The 23672-nt window shown below is 36.5% G+C and overlaps 3 protein-coding genes across 11 annotated transcripts; 2 read left to right on the top strand and 1 right to left on the bottom strand.

Annotated features, from left to right (window-relative positions):
• Positions 1-467: 467 nt before the first annotated feature.
• On the top strand, positions 468-7534 carry LOC110834968 (putative cytochrome P450 CYP44). 6 transcript variants are annotated; one of them, XM_022074691.2, is made up of 11 exons: positions 468-836; positions 1119-1363; positions 1932-2126; positions 2649-2877; positions 3427-3617; positions 3835-4033; positions 4553-4727; positions 5001-5167; positions 5936-6014; positions 6111-6270; positions 6865-7534. In XM_022074691.2, exons 3-11 carry the CDS (start codon positions 1949-1951, stop codon positions 7020-7022), a joined length of 1536 nt encoding a protein of 511 aa, XP_021930383.2. In that variant the 5' UTR covers positions 468-836; positions 1119-1363; positions 1932-1948; the 3' UTR covers positions 7023-7534. The 6 variants fall into 6 exon arrangements, with proteins under 6 accessions (XP_021930383.2, XP_087210358.1, XP_021930387.2 ...); XM_087354232.1 differs by lacking the exon at positions 1119-1363; XM_022074695.2 differs by lacking the exon at positions 1932-2126 and having other exon boundaries at positions 474-836.
• Positions 7535-7659: 125 nt separating this feature from the next.
• On the bottom strand, positions 7660-15002 carry LOC110834971 (uncharacterized). The gene is made up of 4 exons (XM_022074706.2): positions 14331-15002; positions 12539-12659; positions 11889-12029; positions 7660-11801 (listed from the first exon to the last, which is right to left on the bottom strand). Exons 1-4 carry the CDS (start codon positions 14653-14655, stop codon positions 11030-11032), a joined length of 1359 nt encoding a protein of 452 aa, XP_021930398.1. The 5' UTR covers positions 14656-15002; the 3' UTR covers positions 7660-11029.
• A 206-nt stretch (positions 15003-15208) lies between these two features.
• LOC110834973 (uncharacterized) lies at positions 15209-23564 on the top strand. 4 transcript variants are annotated; one of them, XM_022074715.2, is made up of 8 exons: positions 15209-15581; positions 17067-17208; positions 17686-17853; positions 18488-18559; positions 19218-19319; positions 20022-20307; positions 20723-20941; positions 21620-23564. In XM_022074715.2, the coding sequence occupies exons 1-8, from the start codon at positions 15338-15340 to the stop codon at positions 21770-21772; spliced, it is 1386 nt and encodes a 461-aa protein (XP_021930407.2). In that variant the 5' UTR covers positions 15209-15337; the 3' UTR covers positions 21773-23564. The 4 variants fall into 4 exon arrangements, with proteins under 4 accessions (XP_021930407.2, XP_021930406.2, XP_021930409.2 ...); XM_022074714.2 differs by having other exon boundaries at positions 18473-18559; XM_022074717.2 differs by having other exon boundaries at positions 15210-15581; positions 20022-20289.
• Positions 23565-23672: the final 108 nt, after the last annotated feature.

Below are 23672 nucleotides of genomic sequence, written 5' to 3'. Positions count from 1 at the left end.
TGAATCGAAATGTTTGTCATGGTACATGATGAATTGACGTGAAAATGTCATATACAAAATCGATAATATGATTAAAGGAGATTTGATTAAGTTTCTTAATAGTTTATGAAAAATTCTTGTTCTAGATCAAGACAGTTCAGCATTTAATAACTCATTGCATGGTTTGCTAAGTGTTTTCATATGCAGGTTTTATAACAACAAAGGTTCTGAAAATAACATTTAAAGGAAAGAGATTGGGACTACACAGAAGAAGACGGTCCAGCAACTTACTACAAGATGAAGAGAGGGAAAATAAGGCAAGAAATTTAAAGACGACAGACCCGTTTAAAATATAAACAAATACAGAAGGAGAAAATACAGAGGTTCTAATGTGATGCATTATGCCTAATCAATATATGGCATAGATCGAAGTGAGGAAGTGTTTGTGATTGAGGTCTTTGCATCTTGTAATGACGTATTTTAAGATTATCGATATAAAGACAATTTCCGGTTTACCTGTTCATTGATCTGAAATGTAGTATGAGGAGTACTTTGCTGAAGAGTGATTGTCCATGCTGAATTCGGGTGTTTGAAGTGTTAATTTATAATTATTTTAGCGTTAAATGACGATACAAAATGGAACAAAAGTGTGAACTCGTCTTTGAATGTCGTATTGAGAAGAACGAAATTATAAATTATAGCCATACACATATTCACAATCTTAGGAAAACATGGCTGGTAGAATTTTTACATGCCCTCTTTAATCTGGCGAGAGAATCATAAAACCAGTGCGTTTGAACTACCCGTTGGCGTATGAATACAGAACGTAGTAACTTTTTAACAATGAACGCGAACAGGTATGTCACTAACTTAATTATGTCACCTGCTTTTGTAGACAACACAGAATTATGTCGGCTTATTTTTACAAAATGTTACACCATGTTTATATCCACAATAGTTTGTTCACGGGAATTATTAACACCTGTTTTATCAAGGTTTATGTGTAAAACATTTTACCGGTTTATAGTTTTTTTTCCATTTGCTGTCATTTTTCCACTAGTGCCCTATAATGAGGATTTTGTTTCCCGGACAAATAGTTTTTGGGTCCACGATGTAATTTTCTTGTGCTCTGTTGATAGCATTGTGTTGGGAACTGATGAACAAAAGTGACAGGCGAGCATGGTCATAAATAACCAACCTAGGGGTGTGTAAAATAATGCTACAACCGTGAAGAAACTCCCTGTCTTGTATGAACCTAAAGATTCATTATCGTCTCGCAAGAACTCGCTACCAACCCCTGTTCTGAGCCAGATGAAACCAATCCATACTCTCCAAACCCATCGCCCCCGGAAGTTGCGAAATATACACCGTCTTATGTTTGAAGGTACCAGAAATGTTTCACTTCAATTAAATTTGTGTTAAACCTTTGCTTTGGAAAAGTATGAATTGTGCTTGTAGAGATGTATTGTTTTATTATGGCTTATTCCACATCCTATTGTCATCTGGCCAACTTATGGATCCATGTAATTAAATAAAGGCGTGTATATTATGGATGTTCAAGATTTCAAAGTACAGTCATGTACGTAGATAATTAAATAGACTGTACTCCTGTAATCTAAGCGCTGTCATGAAGACCGCTCTTCATGGCGCGCTGTAAGAATCGATTTCGTAAGAGTTTGATATCAAATAGGATGATGGACTTTGAATCTTCGGTATATGTTTATATTTCGTTTTGGCTTACAGACATCTTAATGAAGCTCTGATAGTGACAGGGTTTGTGAGGATTATTCCTTGGTATAAGATACTTCACGTTTACAAAGTGAGTTTAAAATGTGTACGTACCAAGTTCAGATTTCTTTTAAAAAATTAGTTTTTAACACATTCCAAGTTTCAACACACATTACATGCCACCCTGCATTGATGAAGCTGAGCTGAATTTTTCTCCTTTCCAGGTTTTACGTAACAGAACATGGCGATTATATATTCTAGATATTTTAATAACTGCGCAATATTTAAAGCTGCAAGATCCCTGTCATCTTTTTCAAAGAATATTAATATTGCAGGTTCTAAAAAAATAAAACCCTTCAAAGACATACCAGGGCCAGTGAGGTTACCCATAATTGGAAATTTGTACCAGTATAAGTTTGGTAGGTTATCTAGCTGTGTAAAAATTTTCATTGTAAGTCTCTATACAAGGAAAGGAAACATATACTTGATCCAAAATTTAGGTCTGGAGAAGGATAAATAAAAATGTACTTCCATAACCTATTCTGAATAGAAAGGCAATACATTTTTTTCCCCCTGTTTTCTTGCCTGCCTAAGTAATGGATTGTCTGGGGTTATGAACCACGTAACTCATTATTAATTTGTTTAATTCGTGTTATAAGCTATAAGATTCCCACTGAGAGGTCTACTGAATCTTTAAGCCATTAGGTCAACTCTTTCTAGTTTGGTGATATTAAACATTGCAAAATCGTCATTTAAACTTTTGTTTAATGCTGGACTTTCTTTTATAACCACTTCTGCTCTGTTAGTTGAAAGTTATTGAAGGGAATGTACTGTAATTAAGCAGATTGCTTTTCTGTACTGTAACGTGTCGTATTTGATTTTTGAGAGCTCGGCTCTGATTTTAATTGTAAATTCACAGCGACCCTGTTCTTGTATTTTAGGCAAGTACAAAATCGACAGATATCACAAAGTACTGGAAGACCTTTATGAAAAGTACGGGCCTTTGGTGAGACAGGATTTGGGGAATGGGACAATTATTCATATTTTTGACCCAGAGGATATAAGGACTGTTTACATAAATGAAGGAACAATGCCACACGTCGTTCCTCTTCAGGAAACAGCACAGTTGTACAGGCAGACACGGAATATGTCCCTTGGCTTAGGAAATGTGTAAGTATGAACTTCCCTGCGAATAAATGAAACAGAATTGGAGGACATTTTATGAATCGTCAAATAATTCTATAACAAATTTGTGGATGAAGTGGTTTCTATAATAGGAGCCCTAATGGGAGATATTTGACTGTAATCTTGGGATGATTGTGTGATTGATGGCTGATTCATTGTTATTTAAATTTCCGAAGAATGAGTTTCAGTATAAGTCTATACATTGAAGAGTCTGACAAAGCATTGAACCCAGTACATGCTGAGTGTGAGTACGTCTTGCTTCAAGACAATCAGGTTGACTGTAAAAATATATTTGGTAATATATAAACATGATTAAAATGGAGATTGAACCCACAGGCAATGAAAATGCACAGCTAATGTATGTAGGACCTTTAAAAGGTTTTTTTTTCTTATTAATGTCTTAAACCTGTAAGTTTTCTGAAAACTGAAGTAGCAAATTTTAAGTCATGTTTTGTATATTTTATTCAGTCAGAATTGAAATTGATAGGATTCAAATTTGGATTTGATTTTCAATTATAACTATTTAATGTCTAGGAATGGAGATGAATGGCACAGGTTACGGAGCGCAGTCCGCCAAATGATGCTTCGGAAAAGCGAAGTCCACTACTATCTGCCATTGGTGCAAGAAGTTGCGACTGATTTCGTGGAACACGTTAAGAGAAAGAGGGGAGAGAATGGAGAAGTTGAAGATCTCCCAGATGAAGTTGCAAAATGGTCCCAAGAATGTAAAGTATTTAGTAGTTCTTTGTAAAAATGTATTGGCATTCCTTAGTGGCATAGAAAACTTTGTATTTTCCCCTTCATTAGAACAGAATTTGGCCCCTCGCAGTCTCGCTACATTTTATCTATTTAACTCTGTTGGAGGAGTTTAGTAGAATTTTTTTATTTTACATTTGCAGTCTTCTTTAGAATAAATGTCACATGTGTCTTCAATATTTCCAGCTGCGGGAGTAGTATGCTTTGAAACGAGACTGGGTTGCTTAAGCGGAAGTGACAACGAAGAAAGGGCCCAGGCGATGGTCAACGCCAATAAAGTCATGTTTCATTTATCCGGACTGTTGAAATTTTCACTTCCTGTCTACAAATATATTTCTACACCAAAATGGAGGAAACTTCTTGAGGCTGAGGACTTTTTCTATGGGTAAGAGAGGAGGAAAGTGGAAAACATATTTTAAGATTAATCTCCCATAGCAAATCTACTTGCGTCGTACTATATAATTTACGTACAGTCCCATTTATGGGCATTCATCTCTTTCCCTTAATGATGTATATCGACTGAATAATTTGTGTTGAGAAAATTAGGTTGTGGATATTTATTGAGACGGTCTCACGTTCAATCCCAAACAAATTTAAAATATCACTAATCATCTTAGTTTACCCTTTAAAGTACAAGAAGTTGCCTCCAGTTTCAATTATATTCTTGGTTTGTTAAGATAAGAACTAATGACACGACATGTTACCTTTATGAACATCCTACATAACGTAATTATCTGCTGTCCTTAGGCCGTTAAATCTTGAGCACGGTTTGCACACTGATGTTCAGGGTGATTCATCTTTATCTCAGGGTTTTGACGAGAAAATTCATGGTGTCATATACAAATAATATATTCATTACTTTAAATCATGCCTTAGTATCAGCTGTTAACTTTTCTAATTTCAGCACAGCAACTAAGTATGTGAATGCAACAATAAATGAAATAGATAATTTAATTCAAAGAAATGAACTTCCTGAAGGAAAATATAACTTTATGGCGTACCTGCTGTCAAGAAAAGAACTCAGCAGAAAGGATGCAACTATAATAACATTTTCCTTGTTTGCAGATGGGTTGAGTACGGTAAGTTACAAAGTTAAAATAATTGTTTTGTGTTAACATCGTGTGTATGAAGATGGTTTTGTGGGTTGTAGCGCCGTGTAGCCTGGTACAAGTTTGTTCACCAGCATTTCAGAGGTCGTCACCTTGATGACTAAGGCAGCTAGGACCTCTGAAACGTTGGTAAACTTCTACAACACTACATGGCGCTACAACCCAGAAGACAGCCATCTTCGCATAAACTAGTCTTTCGTAGCATTCTCATATAAAAAAGTGTGCCGTGAAATACTTTGCCAGACTGTTCCAGCTCTTTTGTATAACTTATACTGCTTGGCAACCAACCCTGAAATCCAAGAGAAAACTTACCAGGAAGTGTACAGCTGCTTGAAAAGAGGTGATTCTATTACATATGCTATCATCAACAAGCTGTCGTACTTAAAAGCAGTCGTGAAGGAAACATTCAGGTATGGAAGTCAGCAGCAGAGCATGCGATTTTCCTGAAATCAAAGGACACAAAATGGGAAGATAATACCAAGTGGGTTAGCATGGATGAAACACATCTAACTTTTCTTTGGAAAGTAGAGTCAACCTCTAATACAGCGCCACTATATATATTACCACCCTTGCACTGTGCCCAAGTGAAAACTTCAGAACAGAAATTCCCCGCGTAATTTCAAAGGGAATCCAATACTAACCCTCACTAGCAGCCAGCACCACGCTATTTTGTTTCCACGGCTTTTCAGCGATTACTTGGAGCATTCAGTTGTACACCGACAATTCTGCATTAAGAAATAAAATCTACTCAGATACCATTTGTAGTAAGTTACATCATTAAATGGGGTCATTGGTATAAATAGTGACATTTCAAATTCAGGTTGATACAGTAAATGTGTGTGCTTCCGGGAGGAGCCTTCATTTAAAGATGGAAACATTATTGCTGTTGCATATCTGCCTTTTGTGCTGTTTTGACGAGGCTAGCGGACTCTTCCGTAACCAAAGTGTTTGTTGCACATTTTTTCAGTAACTAACATACACTGTGCAATGACACTTGTTTGAATAGTCACCAGACTTATCAGAGAAAAGTACACATAGATGCAGTTGTATATAATGCATTGTGTCGCAGAAACAGCAATATTTCATTGTGCACTACATGTTTTTTTTAAGCCACTGGATTAATGCTGATCTGTATATTGATTCTCAGTCGCCTCCAATTTTTTTTCTGACTATTACAGACTGTATCCCATCGGAACAGAAATTTCAAGAATTATTGTCAAGGATTTGGTTCTTTCTGGTTACCACGTGCCTGCAGATGTAAGCATATCTTGAATGTTTTGGTGTTTAAAGGAAATAAGTATTTAAATTAAGGTATTATAGTGTCAGATTCAAAAATGTAAAATTCTGTTCCAGACTCATGTTAATTTAAATCCACATGTACACTTTAAATCAGAAGAATACTTCCCAAAAGCTTTGGAATTTTTGCCTGAACGTTGGCTACGAGGAGGGGAATCCAATGACATTCATCCGTATCTACTTACACCCTTCGGTCACGGTGTACGGACATGTGCAGGTAGTATATTAATGCTACATAACTAGTGCCAACTAATCAATACATCATTTCCTCAGCGCACTGTTACTGAAATGTCAGTATTACGTTAAACATTATTCCCTTACATAATGCTTTGTGAAATCTTATATCAATACATAATTGTCAGAAGTCAGAGGCAAATAAATTGTAATTCAATAGGCAATGTGTGAAAAATGTTAATACGGTACAAGGGAATAATTAACAAGACTATTAATCAGACAAATCTATCGCTAGATGTTACTAAATGCATCTTATATAACTATCAAAATGTCCTCCATGGTTTTAAATTCACAGCCTTTCTCATTTCAAACAAGAGTTTATTGCCCATGGGGTCACTGGGAACAAACTTTGAAAAATTGGCATTTTCTTATGCATGGTGTCACAAGTCGTAGAAATTGTAATTCAAAATATATCCAGTGATTATCGTTTCAATTGTAACCTTTAGAAATTTATGATATTTACTTTGAACTACTTTATCTGCAAAGTGGATAACAAGTATTGAAGAGATAAAAGAATATTTCAGGAGACTGATCCAAACAACTAATAATATATCAAATCCTGTATTTTCTTTTTCAGGGATGCGTTTTGCTGAACAGGATCTTTATGTTGCACTATGCTGCATTCTTCTTAACTTCAAGCTGCAGTACCCAGTTAAGGATCCTCTGGAACAAATCTACTCCACTCTGCTCTTCCCTGATGGTGCAGTGAGAATTCAGTTTATTTCCAGGAATTGAACATAGAAAACAGTAATGATTAGCGCTTCAAATAGATACAACAGACCAGTAAATATCATGCTTGTATAAAATTCATTTCCTTTCTGCAGAATTGACACTCGTTTTCAAATTGCAGTTTCCAGGAAACCTCAACATTTTTAAATTTGTAACTTGTACCGGCACAAATCTATTTACAATAATTCTTAGTGTATCTAACCTTTCCTATTATATCGCCTTATTTCCGTCATGTCTGATTGTGAAGCCTAAAATTGAGGAAACGGAGAGAGACGGGTCACCTCAACCAAGTTTTATAAAGGATTAATCATGGATTTAGTGTTAGCGATGGGAAGATTGTGCGCTTATGGATCATTATAATGACTGTCGGGATTTAGAATTCTTAGACGTAGACAGTTACGCTTGAATGATATGTATGGTATATTGGATGATATTGTATGTACATTTAGTGAATTTACTAAAATTTTGGAACACTGTAAAATATTATCAAAAAGTTCAAATATATTATATTATCTTTACGAGATATAATAACTTTTAAAATCTCCATGTTCTGTTCACAATGTATCAGGTTCAAAGAATTTCAAAGGTTAAGTGATAGCGTAGTTGAATTTTCTTACCAATTTTCTTGGAACCAAACAATTCATCAAATAATGTAATTTTATTTTTATTTCTTTAAGAGATTATAAATACAAAGGTAGTAAACCATTGTTTAAAAATATAATAAAGCTGTACACTAAAAGCGACCCTGAGGAGGTCCCCAACCAATTCAAGGTAAAGGTGAAGTTACAGTAGAGTTAAGACTTTACAATATACACATTTATAATACACAGACTTAAAGCTTTCACACTACTAGTAGTTATTTACACATCCACAGATATTTCAAGCAATGTATTAAAAAGCTCACTTTCAATACCTATATCCAGCGCACACTTCTGAATACTAGTTGAATCATGTTTTAACAGGTACAATACATGACTAATATTTAGTAAATTTTAATTTCATGGTGACATTACACGCATCACTGGTAACTGGACTACCCTCTATACTGCACCAAAGATGCACTATCACAAAAATATTTCACGTGAGAAACCAGGTTGAGGAATATAATAAATTTAAAAGGTCTTATCCAATACGTACTAGAGTTTTTAAAATCTTGCAAAAAACATTTGTGACTACAAAGAATTTCTGAAATGTGTATAATTATTCTGTTGTATTTTATCCATTATCTAAGTATTTTTCGATTAAAACCTTCATTGTACTTCCACCCACCTGAAGATAAATCACAACCAACCTCTGAAAAATTTGGTTTTAATTACGACCAACACAATAATTATACATACTATCAACCATTATCAGAAACCTTTAAATTTTCACGATGTTCAAAGTATATTTTGCAGCTGTACAGCGATATGTAGCGTATGCAGTAACCTTTATCACATGGGAATTGGGGATTGAAGCACCTGTACAAAGGGGCAGCTGGATGGACTTAGATGTTTAATGGTTTACAAGTATGCCAGTGTGATGCAAGGCCAGAGGTTAATTAAGGTCACTAGAGCCACCATATCTTGGATATTCTGTCAATCAAAGTCCTCCATTTAAGTAAAGCTTTTGCATTAAAAGAAATACTGTTTGAATCATGCTTTTGTGGAACAGTATCCATATTTTCCAATTTTAAAATATCACATGTAATATACACTCCAAACTCCAGTAAACACAAAATTCATACATATACAATATATATTGCTAATGGAATGCTGAAGGAAGACTGTGATGTTTATGTAAGAAAAATCAACCTGATCTCACATTAACTTCGTCACCTGTTGTTAAAACAATCACACGCAGTGATGTGCTATGAATTAATTTACAATCATGTACAAAATATGTAATGTATCTGCTCATATAAAAACAGTTTAAACTACCGCCAATATAGCACCAGAATATTATTAGACGCAGTCCACATAATTAAGGAGAATGTTTGAAATGTTTTAAAACTCATACCCGTGTAAAGTCTGATGTATTACCATGTCTAATGTTTACTGCTGTGCACTCTTTCAAAAGTAATCAAACTAGAATATTACAAAAAGTCAAAAACCACACAGAATCCTACATAATAAACTGTGTAGCTTATTTATCTTATCTAGATCTGTCTTGCTAGTTAGCATTATTATGTTAATTAGGTTACAATAAATTCCTCTCACATTTAAAGTGTCATCAGCTGGTGCATATTAATAACCAGTACATTGTCAACCTGAAAGAGTAACATCAAAAATAAACATTTCAGGGGACAAAGACAGGTAGAACTGCAACCATAATAAAACTGAGCACGCCACACATTTCACCAAATTATAACTAACAGTAACAGACCCCATGTTCAAACAATAATTATTTATCTTTAATAAATAATGCGTTGAACTAACCATTCCAAAATCAGTCTTAATTTTCCACACATAACCGTGTATGTGTCCTTACAGACCGAGTTTTCAGTCAAACGTTGTTTGACTTCTTCAGTAGAGTTTCTGAAGTTCCCCAATTTAAGCTCAAATGCAAAATTCATGAAACCATCTCAAATCAAAATGAAACGAAGTCTCCAGCTACACATGTATAACATTATGAAGGACAGCAAATCATCTTCTCTAGCCCTACTACCAAATTTAATTCCGCTTGCAGATATAGATGGTAACTCATTTGGATAGGTACAACTAGCACATTTCTTTGAAATACAGATGATTAAAAAACTCAGACTTTCAGCTCCCTCTGCCGATGTCCCTCATTACAGCCTTTGAGGAAAATACATAATCACTTAATTATTTTAAAGATAAGTTTCTCACTGCTATTGTTAGAATATAAAGGGCACACATGCCTTAGTCATCGAAGGTCAATTGATTGAATATAAAACATTCACAATACTGGCACTGAATTAAAGCAGTGCAAATATTTTGTCAGTGATAAAAATATATTCTATGTATTACAATTACATACAGGTCACTCATTAAAATTTTCATATAATATCTAAAATAATAAAAGCCAAATGCCAGAAATCTATGAGGACGACTATCATTTCAGAGCGGCAAGTTTTGCCACGTCATATGAAAGTTAAACCTTTGATTTAACACAACAGTTATATATTTGTTTTGACACTTTCCAAATTATGCGAACAATAATTTGGCCCATTTCATACAACTTCACAAGCTGGAATAAATGATTTTATAATATGGAGGTTGACCATCAATTTATAGTCCAAGTGTACAACACAGTAACTTTAAAATGTCAGTCACTCCACATGACCTCTTGAGTTTTTTCAGCAACTGTCAACATTTTTACCAGTGATGGACAGATGAGCCCTCACGTCAACTCCAAATGTAGAGGATCACTACCTAGCCTCTCCTGTTTGACTTGTCTGGAATGCGTGGCCTTACCAGACAAGTTTCCTCATCACTTCAAGGCAGTAGTCTATCGGGAAATATTATTACTTATTTGAAAAATCTTGATCTCAATTTCAACACTGATCTTTCAATCTCCAACTTTGAGGATTTCAATATGGCTGCTGGTTCCACCCCCCCCCCCCCCCCATTATCATACAAACTAACCAACCAGAACTGTAACAGCAGCATTAGCACAAATCAGCTTGTTAGAAAGATCTTCCCAAGATGTAATGTAAGTACTTGCGCTGGCCTGTGACTGAAGCCTTGCTAGAGTCAAGATGCAATAAAAACATTCTGTTTTTAACATTGAAAATACAGTGGTTATATCCTCATAACGAGGGATTTCTGGAAATGGGTAGATTTAAACTTCCAGAACCTTCAAAGCCCTTGCAAAAATTTATTAGTCATCTCAGAAACACCCCACGTATCATGAAATGTATATAAAATTAATAAAAAAATAAATCATATATCGGAGAGTGTCAAAACAAAATAACTGTTAAAGAATAATATTTTTAATGTGAGTAACAGTTAAGAAGAAGACCGGTCACGTTTCAATACTTGTACAATGTAAAATCACAGGTCTGCCGCTTGTTACAGCTGAGTATAACGAGGCTGAGACAAGTTAAGAGGAGTGCCTGCATTTTCAATACCATGCTCCCCTTCTGTCTTTGCCAATGCCATGAGTGCCATTGCACCCATCCACTTCAAATTATCCTCAGGAGGAAAACTGTTTTCTGTCCCTGAAGACCAGGACACATTCTTGTCATCCAGACAGTATTCTTCAGATACCTCTGAATCTGCCTCCTTGTAAGCCAGCATCAGAACTGTTGGCCTCGTCAAATTGGCATCCTTCTCGGTCGGATTTGATGAAACATCAACAGGATTCAGCAATGTGTACGATACAGACTCCAAACTTCTGCAGCCAGCATCATCTTTGTCATTCCATTGCAAGGGATGAGCTAGTGCCTGCTTTTCACCCCAGAGTGACTGATCTTGGCAAGCTTCACGTAGCCACCGTTTCTTTGGTTGCTCTTGACGGTACACGTCCTGCTTCTTGTGCTTTGACGTGTCATTTGAATCGGTGTCAGACGTCCTATGGGGCGAGCACTGCTCTTGCTTTGAATTGCCAACTATACCATTATTGGACTGCTGCCAACTCTTAACAGTGTGCGCAGACTGAGTTTTTCTAGGGGACTTACGAACATTTTCTTGCTGCTCCATTTCATTTACCAAACCCTTTCGAATCTTAGACTTCTTCATCGGTGCTGGAGGTGCAGCGTCATTCTCCAATTCGCTCTTCCTGCTTTTTGTTTTCCTGTCAAGTTTCTTTGACGGGGTTCTCTCTTCTCGTTCCTTCTTATACCTAAAAATAGCGCAACACAAAAACTTATACATTTATTAAAACAAAGAGGGACAGAAAGATGAATCTGTTACATCTAAGGTTATGTACCTCTCCAGCCAACGAAGTACATCACTAGACTGTTCTGGATTGGAGGCAACAGGACGCAAAACAAAGTCATCACTACGCTGAAGAGTTGCCAGTGGATGGTCAGGACAGTGCCTATTGGCGTGTGTGAAACGCATGTTGCACCTGTAGAACCAAATAACACTCATATCAACGATGCAAGATACTTAATTATCTTTTGATCTTGCACACAGTGTACAATATTGATCCTCTGTGGCCTGCAGTGTTCCATTGACACTGGAATTAAAAAAAAAATAGGCTGTACCCTACTGGATGGCAAAAAAGACTTCACAACAAATCTGTAAAATAAGAAGTCTAAAGCAAACAAAGAGTGAAATGTAGATCCTTGCTGATTAACTTATTTGTTGTGTGGGAATTTTATATCACACATGGTCATAAGATCAATTACACAAGTATGAATCTAATTTCTAAAATATTTGAGATCTTCATCCAGTTCTTAAATTTTATCCAAGCTGAGTTTGAGTTTAGATGCTTGGAAATGAGAAGAATATTGTCAAGGTGTCTCTTGAAATTTCAGCCTGTCACAAATGTAATTCCATGCGAGTTATAACTTTCAGTGGAGATGACTTCTGATGTATAACTACAACACGTTATCCACGTCACGTCATACATACCCTTGTTCCGAACAGACAAAAGGCTTCTCTCCAGTGTGTAGTCGCTGATGAGTTTTTAACTGTCCACTCTGTGTGAAGGCTTTGGTACAACCAGGATAATCACATGTGTAAGGACGTTCCCCTAGAAGGCAGTTAAAACATATGCAAGCTCTGGGTGGTTTTTACAAAAATCCTGTACATTAAAGGTGATGGACACGTGCAGGCTTCGAAGTAGAAGCAGTAATAAGGTTTCAGAGACTGTAGTCATAGTTTTCGGTCGTATGTAAATGTCAGACGCTTCTCAAACACCAACAGCTGAGTTAAATATTGGACTACAGAAAATTGTAAGGATGTAGGAATGATTCAATTCTAAACGGTTTTGACGCTGGTAGATTACACTTAAAATTATTCATTGTTAGGACTTTTTCCATCGTCTATTCTTTAAAATCCACGACATTTCAGAGGCTGGTTCTGCCATGTGCAGTATAAGTACTGCACATGGCACAAAACAAATTTCTTAATCACACTAAACAAAAGCTAATGGTAAACAACAGAACAAGTTCTTTTATACTTTTTGTTTGACAGGGTAGTGGACTCTTCTGCAATAAAAGTGTTTTCCGCACACCTCGAGTAACATACAGTACACAAACACACTTTTGTTTGAATACGATCACTAGGCTGGTCACAACAAGGAAGTTAAATACCACATAGATGTAGGCACATAAAGTATAATCAGTCAGCTGTATTTGTCTGACATGTGGAACAGGGCAGTGCTAAGTGTTGCCTACAAAGAACAATAACCTGGTAGAAGCCATCAAAATATTGCCAAATATTTCTTCCATTTATGGGGTAGACCCATCTATAAGTCAGTGCTGTGTTGGAGATGAATGTGACAAATATTGTGCACCAAAATTTGTATCAACTTTTCTACAAATATGAAACTGTTGTGATGATGAATACCATATAACATGGCACTACTAAAGAAAGTTAAAAACAGATACATAGTCCACAATTTTGCCTTTTCTTTTATATTCAAGACTGTAAATATAGTATTCTGCATACCATATGGCACCTTAATACAGTAATTAGTTTGTACCCAACTGTTCACTATGTAAACAAAAAAGTGTAATTATAACCTAACACCTGAAGAAGAGAGTACAGCCAACCTCTGAAATGTTGTGTATATAAACTATACCTTACACAGGGGACAGTATCCAACATAGCATTCTCATAATATTGTCACTATTTTAGCAATACTGATTTGTAAACAAATTCATGACCGGACTGAAATGTTCATCTTTACTCCACAAGCCTCTCTGAAGGACTGTGACAAACTTCATGAAATGCATTTTCAGAATAATTTTAACTTCGTCAAACTGTCCGCTTCCACACCGATGCAACAAAGTGAAATTCATACATTAACATCTGTCTTCTCGTCTTTCATTTATTTATTTCAGTACCAAGAATTAAATGTTTTCTGCCAGAATGAAACACGTCACCTTTTATTCTGAAATTCCTATTTTGTTGTCTGATACTGCTATAACAATTTTACATACAATTGTTTGATTCCTGATCATACATGTCAGAGGAGTTAGAAAATTGGCAGAACTAAAAATCCCTTATTTACATTTAGTTATTTACAAAAACAAAGGTAATCAAACTTTATGGCCCACATGTACCTTGAATGACTATTACAAACATAATGTATGTAAGAAATGTTCTGAAATATTAAGCACATCACACTAAATGGCAACATATGAGAGCTGCCAGCAAAGGTTGAAGATTTTATTTAAATTATACTGTAATAACATACCTGTGTGTGTACGAAGATGAGCCTGCAACGATTTTTCTCTGGGAAATACTCGATTACAGAAACGACATTTAATAGCACTGGGGGACGTGGAACCTTCCACGATCAAATTTGTAATAGCATCAGCTCTAGGTCTACCCCTTTTACTTTCATGTCTAGTAACAAATTCTGGAGAGCTACAACCACTGTTAGGGCTGAGCCCCAATTTCCGGGACTCTTCTACCCAATTCCACGGATGTAACAAGGTATCATCCGTTGATGGGGTTCTATGTAACTGGGATACTATTTCTTCAGTCGATTTAAAACGTTTTGGACTCTTGAGCTCCATGTTTTCACCAAATATTTGAGACCTACCCCACACTTCCTCCCAATACTGTTTCTGTGCAGCACTTCATCCGACGTTATTACCGCCAATACATGTTTATAAATTTTCGCGCGTTTCCTGTAGTAATCTCATTGGGTTAACAGTTATCGTAGGAGGTGCAATGGAAGCTACCTTCTGCTGTGTACATTCTTTGACTTACATGAAATTAAAGTTTAATAATAACATTAATACCCCGTTTTGTGTATAAATTGAACACGTTGTTCAGACGTCTTTGCTTGTTCACAGATTTATAACTGTTTTAAATGTTATTGTCCCACCCGGTTTCCCGCCAGTAATTATCCGATTTCATGATTCATGAGGTGTATGAATAATAGTTAAAACCATACACATATAATCAATAAATAATATATTATTACAAAAGTGCTGTAGCATAATTTCTGTAAAATTTATATTTTTTGCTTTATTTATTCACAAATATACATGTTCTTAGTTTTCGTGCAGGTACAAGTAACATACAAAAGAATTGCATGAGGCGCCAATCTATATTGTTTGAGTTCTAAACCTCGTGGGATAACCTCAGTCAACTATCGCCATATTGAAACTGAATGTCGAGTTTAGTGAGGGGCTCGTAGTAGCCATATACTTTATCTGCTGTCATCCTCGTAAATAGGAGGATTTAGAAAGCATGGAAAACTCGTACGGAATCGGCGTAACAAATCGGTACGCTTTATTCCTTGATGACGCAGAGGATCCTTTGGAAGTACTAAAAGTACAGGAGCAAGAGAAGGAAGCGAAAAAGAAAACGAAGCTTTCTGAGAAGGAAAATAAAGGGAAGACCGAAACGAAAGGAAAATCTGCCCAAGCACCTCGAAAAGGGATTAAGGAAACTCAGAATGTCAAGACTTTGGAATCTGGAAAATCTAAGGAAGGTAGTGTTTTGATATTATGTGAAATTAATACCGTAGGAAGTAGAATTTCACGAATACACCACTTTCGAAGATTTGTAGTTGTGTCGAGGAACAATTTGTTGCATTACATTATTTTATATCTGTAGTAAGAACTGCATGAGTTATGTAGGTGACTAAAGTGCCCTTTAATACAGTTTATGTAGGTTAGGTGATTTCCTTGCTCTTTAATGCTGTGTGTCCGAATGCGCATTACATATCACATGGCTGGCATCCAAATTCGGTATGAGACCTTCAGTTTAGAATAGAAATTATTTACAACCACAGATCCTTAATAGACCTAAGCAAAGGATGTAGAACATAACAAACACTTACTTATGACACAAATGTAAATTAGATAGTTATGGTAGTAATTTAGTCAGCTACAGTATTACTACAAAAATAATTCGAGAAAGCATAATCAAAATTGCTTGCATGTCTGTATAATCACTGAGAATTTTTGATTGAAGTAAATTCTCTGGAATAAAGGAGTGATATAGGAGAAAGTCTGTTGGTGTAGGCTTTAACTTTATGCCAAACATTTTGTTCACCTGTGTAAAGAATTATTTGTTGTATGTGATAAACAGTTCTTAAGTCTTTGTTAGATTGTTTTCTTGTGGTTTATGTACCACGTAGTCTTGTAAAATGGTCTGAAGAACACGTCTCCATCTTTAGGGTATAGTATTTCAGGTGGTTACCAACATTGTGGAACAACAAATTACTGTTATTTTCAAAGGTGTTCACCATTATGAATACTTTAAATCCCCAATACATTTGTGCAGATTCGTGTATCACCTTCATTATTAAAGTAAAGCACAGTATTTGAAGAAATGTATATAGCTAAGGTATTCACCAGTCTTCTGATAATGGGTTTGGTGATTGTGTTGTTCTGCCACGGTTCTTTGGATGGTGTAATGTGCACTCAAGCCAGATTTGAAGACCTTGAAAACATAACTTTGTTAATGTGTTGGCATAATGAGGCATTGTAAAAGACATTTTATTGCTTTGAAATAAAATGAGTTTGGCAGAAGATATGCCACTTTTTTAAGAAGTTGTACTTGGAAAATAAGTTTTTTTTGACAACTTCAGATATGTGCTTTCAAAAATCTAGTTGCCATAATGCATTAAAATTTGGCAGGAATGCTCCCCCCCCCCATTGGGACTGCAATGTCACAAAAAGTAATTAAATTCTGAGGAGAAGGGCAGATTGGAAATATACTGAATTTATCAATTAAGTGTAAGTGGGGTTCATAATTAATTACTTTATTATCTGGAGCTGGGCAGTCATAATTTTAGATTATCATGCATTTTATACTTTGGAACTTGGTTAATATGGTAATAAATGTTGTGGTATGGAGATTATTTTATGTGGGACATTTGTTAGATGTTCTTGTTACGTATATAGGCATTTAATTCGATCTGTAAATAACAATATTAGTCTTAGTTTTGTAATGAATGTTTTACTTTCAGACAGTAACAAGAAAACAATTCAACGATCTACTGATCGCACTGAGCGCAATGTGAAATTCGCTGGTGAGTCTCGTGAGGAGAGGAACAACAGACGCAATCGTGAGGACAAACCTTCTTCTACTGCACCTGTGGACTTCAATAGGTTTGATTTTGTTATTTTGCCATATGTTGTTTTTAGGAAGTATAAGATTTCGAAGTATCCTTAATATTTTGTGCTGAAAGGAGTCTGGGTGTTATCTGAGGTAGTCATGAAGTGAATTTGGTGATGTAATATTCAAGTAGCATCTTCTTTGCTACCTACTTAAGTCAGTGACTGATTCCAGGAGCTGATTTTTTTTTAAGGTGTGCCATTATGTGCGTTGCTGACACTGGTAAATAACGTTCATATTCCATGCATGTAATTGTGAATTATGATAGAGTTGTGATAGTTGCACTAAAATAATTTTTTTGTTAATTAACAGATTTTTCTAAAGAAAAACATTTATTGTATGTGGGTAGTGGTTGTGTGTTTCAAGAGAGTATCAGTCCAAAGGTGAGTGTTAATGTTACATCCAATAGTTTCTGAAATGTTAAAGCTTCAGCTGTGTAGTTGAACATGAAATGAATCTTCATTCATCAGAGAGCCGAGGGATCGTGAAGGTCCTCGACCAGACAGTGATGCCCGCCAGAGAGGGCGTGGTTCAGGACGAGGTCTTGGCCGCGGAGGCCGCGGCAGCAGAGGTACTGGCCGTGGCTATGACAATCGTGGTAAAAGAGAATTTGATCGTCAGTCAGGGTCTGATAAAACGTAAGTGATCTAAATTAGTGTATAAATGAGTTGTTAGTAGACGACTAGGAAGTCACCCTGAGTTACTAATTATTAAAAAAATTCAATTTTGTATATTGTACAGCCTCGTTTATTTTGCGTAATGAATCTGGCTTGTGGTCTTTTTAGCTCCTGATTGGTAGATATGTCATTTATTTGAGGATTTCTCCAAAATGTCATAATCTTCATTTGTCTCTTTTTTTCAGTTGCTGTAATTAAAAGATGGTGATGAATTTTTATAATGAATGGAAATAGGTATTTCACTGTATGTATTGATGGGAATAAACAGATTAAATGTGCGTAAGGATTTGTTGGTAAAAAAAATTGGATGCTTTTGATTATTGGGAATCACTCACTGTAAAAATTCAATGCTATTTATTGATAGGAAACTAATAATTATTTTGGTGAGTAAAGTAACTTATCTTGAACTAGTCAGAATGTGTTTGCTGGTGTAGAAGCAGGTTTAATTAACATCTCGGTATGTTTTTTTGTAAGGGGGGGTGGCTTTGTTGAAAATTTCTCAAGGTTATCTCTTCTAACAGTAATTTTCATGTGCACTTCTTACTTGAATTCCAGTACAGATAATTGTAATCCAAAATAGTCGTCCTAATTACAGTGGTGTGAAGCCGGTTGACAAGCGTGAGGGTGGAGGAGCTCATAACTGGGGGAATCACAAGGATGATATTGAGTGAGTATATACTTTGAATTTGTGTCTTGGTAACATTTTAATGCATTTTTATAGTGTGTACAAAAAAAAATTAGAAGCTGAAGTGATCCTTGCATTATGATGACTGAACGCTGGCCAATAATAAGAAAGATTGTACAAAATTCAAATGAAATGTCGTACTTTACAGGGACTGGAAGAGTTGAAGTTTTAGGTGAATTAACGGGGCTGAAAGAAATTATGCATGTTGCAGGAAGTTGTACAATGAATTGGCGGTGAAGGGTGTGAAGTCGAGAAATAATAAAAGAGGGGGAGAGACAGGCGTTAGTATATGCCAGTGTTGCCAACAGTTATGTTTTAGATGAGTCAGACCTGTGTTGCTAAGAATTGAATAATAGAACATCAGTATCCAAGTTAATACTTCATTTCCTTGATTTTGTGTCTTAAGAGTGGGTATAGTTCCCCCCCCCCCCCTACTTCAGTTGCTGTTTATTTTTTTAAGTCATTTCAGTTCTTGAAAACCTTTTACTAAATCAAGGGCGTGTCTTGCAATTGATGGCATCTTAAAATCAACGAGATATAGTATTATACTTTAGGTGGAAGATTTTAAGAAGGAAAAGTTTGTGAATGTATTGGCTAAAAGTTGCCCATTTTGTCTTATGTAGTTTTGTATTTTTTCCAGGGAACTCAATACAAGTCATTCTTCTGAAGATCAGCACGACTGGGCTGCCGATAAACCTGAAGGAGAAAGTCACCCAACGACAACAGAATCCGCTGACACTAAGTACGTGAGACACGGCTTTTTCTTTTCGTATTTTTCTGGGTAATACTGTTATCTGGGGTTTTGAAGTTCTCGTGGTTTTTGAAGAATTTTATTGTGATCGTATTATGCCTTTATTTGACACACAAAGGTGTGTCAAATGAATCCATGGAAGGGTAATCTGTCGGTGGACCGCTGATCACTTGTTGCGTCAGGTGAGAAGCTCCTCAGGGCTAGTCGGGATAATAATTTGTGACCGTAAAATTCTCGCTGCTACAAGTTGACTTTGGATTGTATATTTATGGTAAGATATTAAGCCTGATTTAATGCAAGTTAAAATGGGTAATGCAGTGGTTAATGAGTATACAGTATATGTTCCCCTCCATCCACAGATGTTTGAGGTCATGTGACCTGGTAACAAGTAAAGGGTTCGGTGGTGAGGTATTCATAATTTCCTGATATTATTATGAAATTCAGATTTTTTATTTTAAATCACATTATTTACCATTTTTTGTTAATAAAGCACTGATTTCTTAATTTTTCGGATAAAGGGTTTGACAGCACTTCGTGTTTTTGAATCAACTTGAAAATATGTTGGATTACACCGAAAAGCAAATTGTACTAAAGACTGTTATCTGTTATGTGTTACTTGCCCTGTACGTAATTAAATTGTGGTGAGCATCAGCGGTTATACGCCTATAGTGTCCCTAATTTGTGGGTGTATAGGGACACTGAGACTGCTGTTACTACTGCTGGCAGTGGCAGTGGTGGTGGTGGAGGTGGTGGTGATGCTGCTGCCGAAGTTGAGAGTGCACCACCTGTCGAAGAAGAACCCCGTGAGCTAACCCTGGATGAATACAAGGCGCTGAAGGGCAATCGGCAGAAACCGACATATAATTTACGTAAGGCTGGCGAGGGTGAGGACATGACTCAATGGAAGAAAATGTATGCGTTGAAGAAGAAGGAAGGAGAAGAGGAGGATGATGATGAAGAGGTACAATCGATTTCTGCGGTGAGGGAGGTGGCACTGATATCCTCCAACTTTCATCAAGGGAAAGTTCTTAGTTTAGCACAGTAACTTTTTCTTTTAACAAATGTGCGGACCTGTTGCCGTACTTTGAAAACTACTTTCAGTGGTTGAAATTGGATGTAATCTGTAATTTGTACAAAATATGAGAAGCTGTACTCGTAATTTTTACATTGATTGAGAAACTTCAGGATCTAAGGTCTTCCTGCATGAAGATCTTTTAATGTCACATTGGCATGTTAAGTGGCCGTACAGTGTTAATATGTGCTTGAAGGGGCGAAATTTTGTTTGCGTTGCATGCTGCAGCAGTGGATTAATGTATGTAATAACATTAAATTTTTTTTATTTCTGTGAGCCCTTCCAAACTCATTGTAGTAAAATTGACTTTGATGCTTTCCAGGAATACGATGTGTCTGAATATCCTCAGCGTGTGGGAAGACAGAAGCATTTGTTGGATATTGATATACACTTTGCCGATTCTCGTCGGGGAACCCGTGGGCGTGGGCGCGGTGGGCCTCGTGGAGGTGGCCGTGGTGGTCCACGTGGTGCCGGCGGTCCTCCGCGTAATGGAACTCCTGGTTCTCGAGTGGGTGGCTCTGGTGATGCCAGAGGCCCTGGGGTAGGTACATTTTCAGTCATTTTGGAAGTTTATGTACATTTCAGGCCATCATACCCTCGAACTGAATAAATATATTTATGTAGTTCTTGCACAATGCACCTGAATTGTGCATTAACAGTCGAGTTTTCCCTGTTAGAACACGAAGCTACCTGAAGACTGTCAATTTGGTTGGTCTCCTATTTCGTGCATGTTGCGTGGTGTTTTAACTGTGGAATGCCCCCCCCCCCCCCCCCACCTCTCTCTCACACACTGTCAGCTAGTCTGTGGCTTAATTTCTGTCATAAAGCCCCAAAAACAAGATGGTGGGTTACATTTTATAGAATCATCTACTGTGGAAATATGTGCAGTAAATATAAATCTTTGTGCCGTACCCCCTTAAGCTGTATTTCTGCTGCTTTATAAGTCATTTCATATAATCTGATGATGTGATCATTGTGCTGTGTATTTCTTTACTTTTGTGGTGAAGAAAGATTTTTCATTTGTTATTGGCTTCATATTGGTTTTCATATATTACTGAGTTTAGTTTGTCAAGTACCAGGTTCTAACTCTGGAGGTCTTGGTGCAGCGCGCGAGATCGACAAAGTGATGGCTTGGAGGAAAGCTTTTCTTTGAATACTTTGGTTCCCGTCTTCCATTTATGTGTTGTTCCCGTTTATTTTAACTGCTTTATTGTTTCAGTCGCGTGATCGTGGCGATCGATTTGGAGAACGAGGTGATCGATTTGATAGGGAGCGGGGCGATAGGCCAGAACGCGATTCATACCAGCCGCGTGGACCGAGGCAGAGTGCACCAAAAGTGGATGATGAGCATGACTTCCCGTCTCTTGGCTAAGCAGTCACAAGATCGGCGTTGATGTCGTAAACCTCAGTACCCCTTCTGACATCAGAGCTCCTTTAATACCTGCTATTGGAACATATTTTCCTTTGTACAAATTCTGGAAGTCGGGCTTCCAAAATGTGTAGCAATCAAATTTTCAGTCAACACGAGGGAAGAAAGTTTTGTTCACTGTTTCGTGGGTAAGTTGGCTATAAATATCATTTGCCAACTATGAAGTGCTTACAAAGACTTCTTTACTCTTTTTCCCTAGTCAGCCCAGATATGGGGGCTTTTTTTTATTGAATATGGAGAAAGTTCATTTCCACTAGGCCTGTCTTCTGAGTTGTATACCCTGCAAAACATTTTTTGTGTCTTTTGTTATGCTTTGTACAAGAGTTGATATTGCTTTATTGGAACTTCAATATTTTCAACTTATGCCTTCCCCTCCCGTTTCTTTCCGCATAATTTTCACATATTTATATGGTGTTTATTGTATATGCTGTTGGTGTTGGCAGGTGACCACTACACATCAGCTGACTAAGTAAGTAGGTAAACTAAAATTATCGCATAGGATATTTATATTCCTAATAATATACAAATCATCGAATTTGAATCTGTTATACTTCTAAATGACAGGAGTCCAGAGGCTGAACTGATTTTTAGGTAATAGGATCTCATTTTACGGTTTTGTATGTTATTGACAACATTATTATTGGTGAGACAAAGTATTGCATTTAATTTGGTTCTATTCACCTACATAAGTCTGCGCAGCAGGTATTGATGATTTGGCTCCTGGATACCATTTGAGGTTTTCACAGCGGTGAGTATGAAGATGGCTGTCTTCTGAGTTGTAGCGTCATGTCGTCTGATAGAAGTGTACCGACATTTCAGAGGTCATCAGGGCAGTGATAATCGAGGCAGCAAGGTCCTCTGAAATGTCTGTAAACTTCTGTCATACACAACACTACAACCAAGAAGGCAGTCAACTTGACTCCTGGATGTTAGAGTGATAATCAAATGATCACGCTGTTATTCTGGAGTACAATGTTTTCATTAGCCTAAGGTACTTGAATGCAAAACTTTTACGGTGCATATTAGGAATTGGTGCTTGACTTTTATTACAGCATAACTGAAGACTCGTGGTTCTCATTAAATGCTGTAGTACAGAGAAAGCAGTATATTTTATGCTAACAGGCGACTGAAGTTTATAAACAGCATAATTGAGTGATCACATGAGTGACATTGAGTTAGATATGATTTGATCCAATTGGGCAATTTTGAATTTGTACCGGAGTTGTTTTTATGTTGATGGCTTCAGACATGTGTTCTGTGTTTGTGTGTCATTTGTTTTTGTGGCAGGTATTTGCATTTACAAGTGCTATTGTATGTAGATGAAATTTAATCTCCTTGTTAAAGTTGTAAATAATGAGATTTAGTTTACTTTTCTCTTGAGCACTGTCATTACCATCATGTGAATAAAACTTTGTTTCCTGTATGAACATTAGCATCAGAATGGAGCATAAGTTGTTACAGTACATGTAGGGGTGAGGCTGTTACACATCTGAGCATAATGGGCTAGGAAGTTTGAATGAAGTTTGCATCCTTTTCATTGTGCACTGAATCCTGCAGTTATTTATGTATAATATAATATCCTCGGAGTTGTTTCCTCATGCACTGAATGAGTTGCATACTTCTACTTTATTCCTTTCTATGAAATGAATTGAGTATTGGCTGTTATTAGATGAAAGTCATTTTATCTATAAATTTGTCATAGCCGAGATCTTTAATAAAGGGATGTGTACATCTATTATTTGTATAAGTATTTCAAATCGTATGGTGCCTTTTTTCAATCCACTTGCTTTAACGTTCTGTTTAAGGTGATTGTTCGGCTTTTACTTTGTGGCTGTTGCGTCTG

The sequence above is a fragment of the Zootermopsis nevadensis genome, unplaced genomic scaffold, assembly GCF_977971745.1.
Source record: "Zootermopsis nevadensis isolate Lab colony 2312 unplaced genomic scaffold, Znev_1.0 Znev_ptg000023l, whole genome shotgun sequence".
NCBI lineage: Eukaryota > Metazoa > Arthropoda > Insecta > Blattodea > Termopsidae > Zootermopsis > Zootermopsis nevadensis.
The sequence above is the reverse complement of the archived record's forward strand: the minus strand, read 5'-3'. Positions and strand labels throughout refer to the sequence as shown.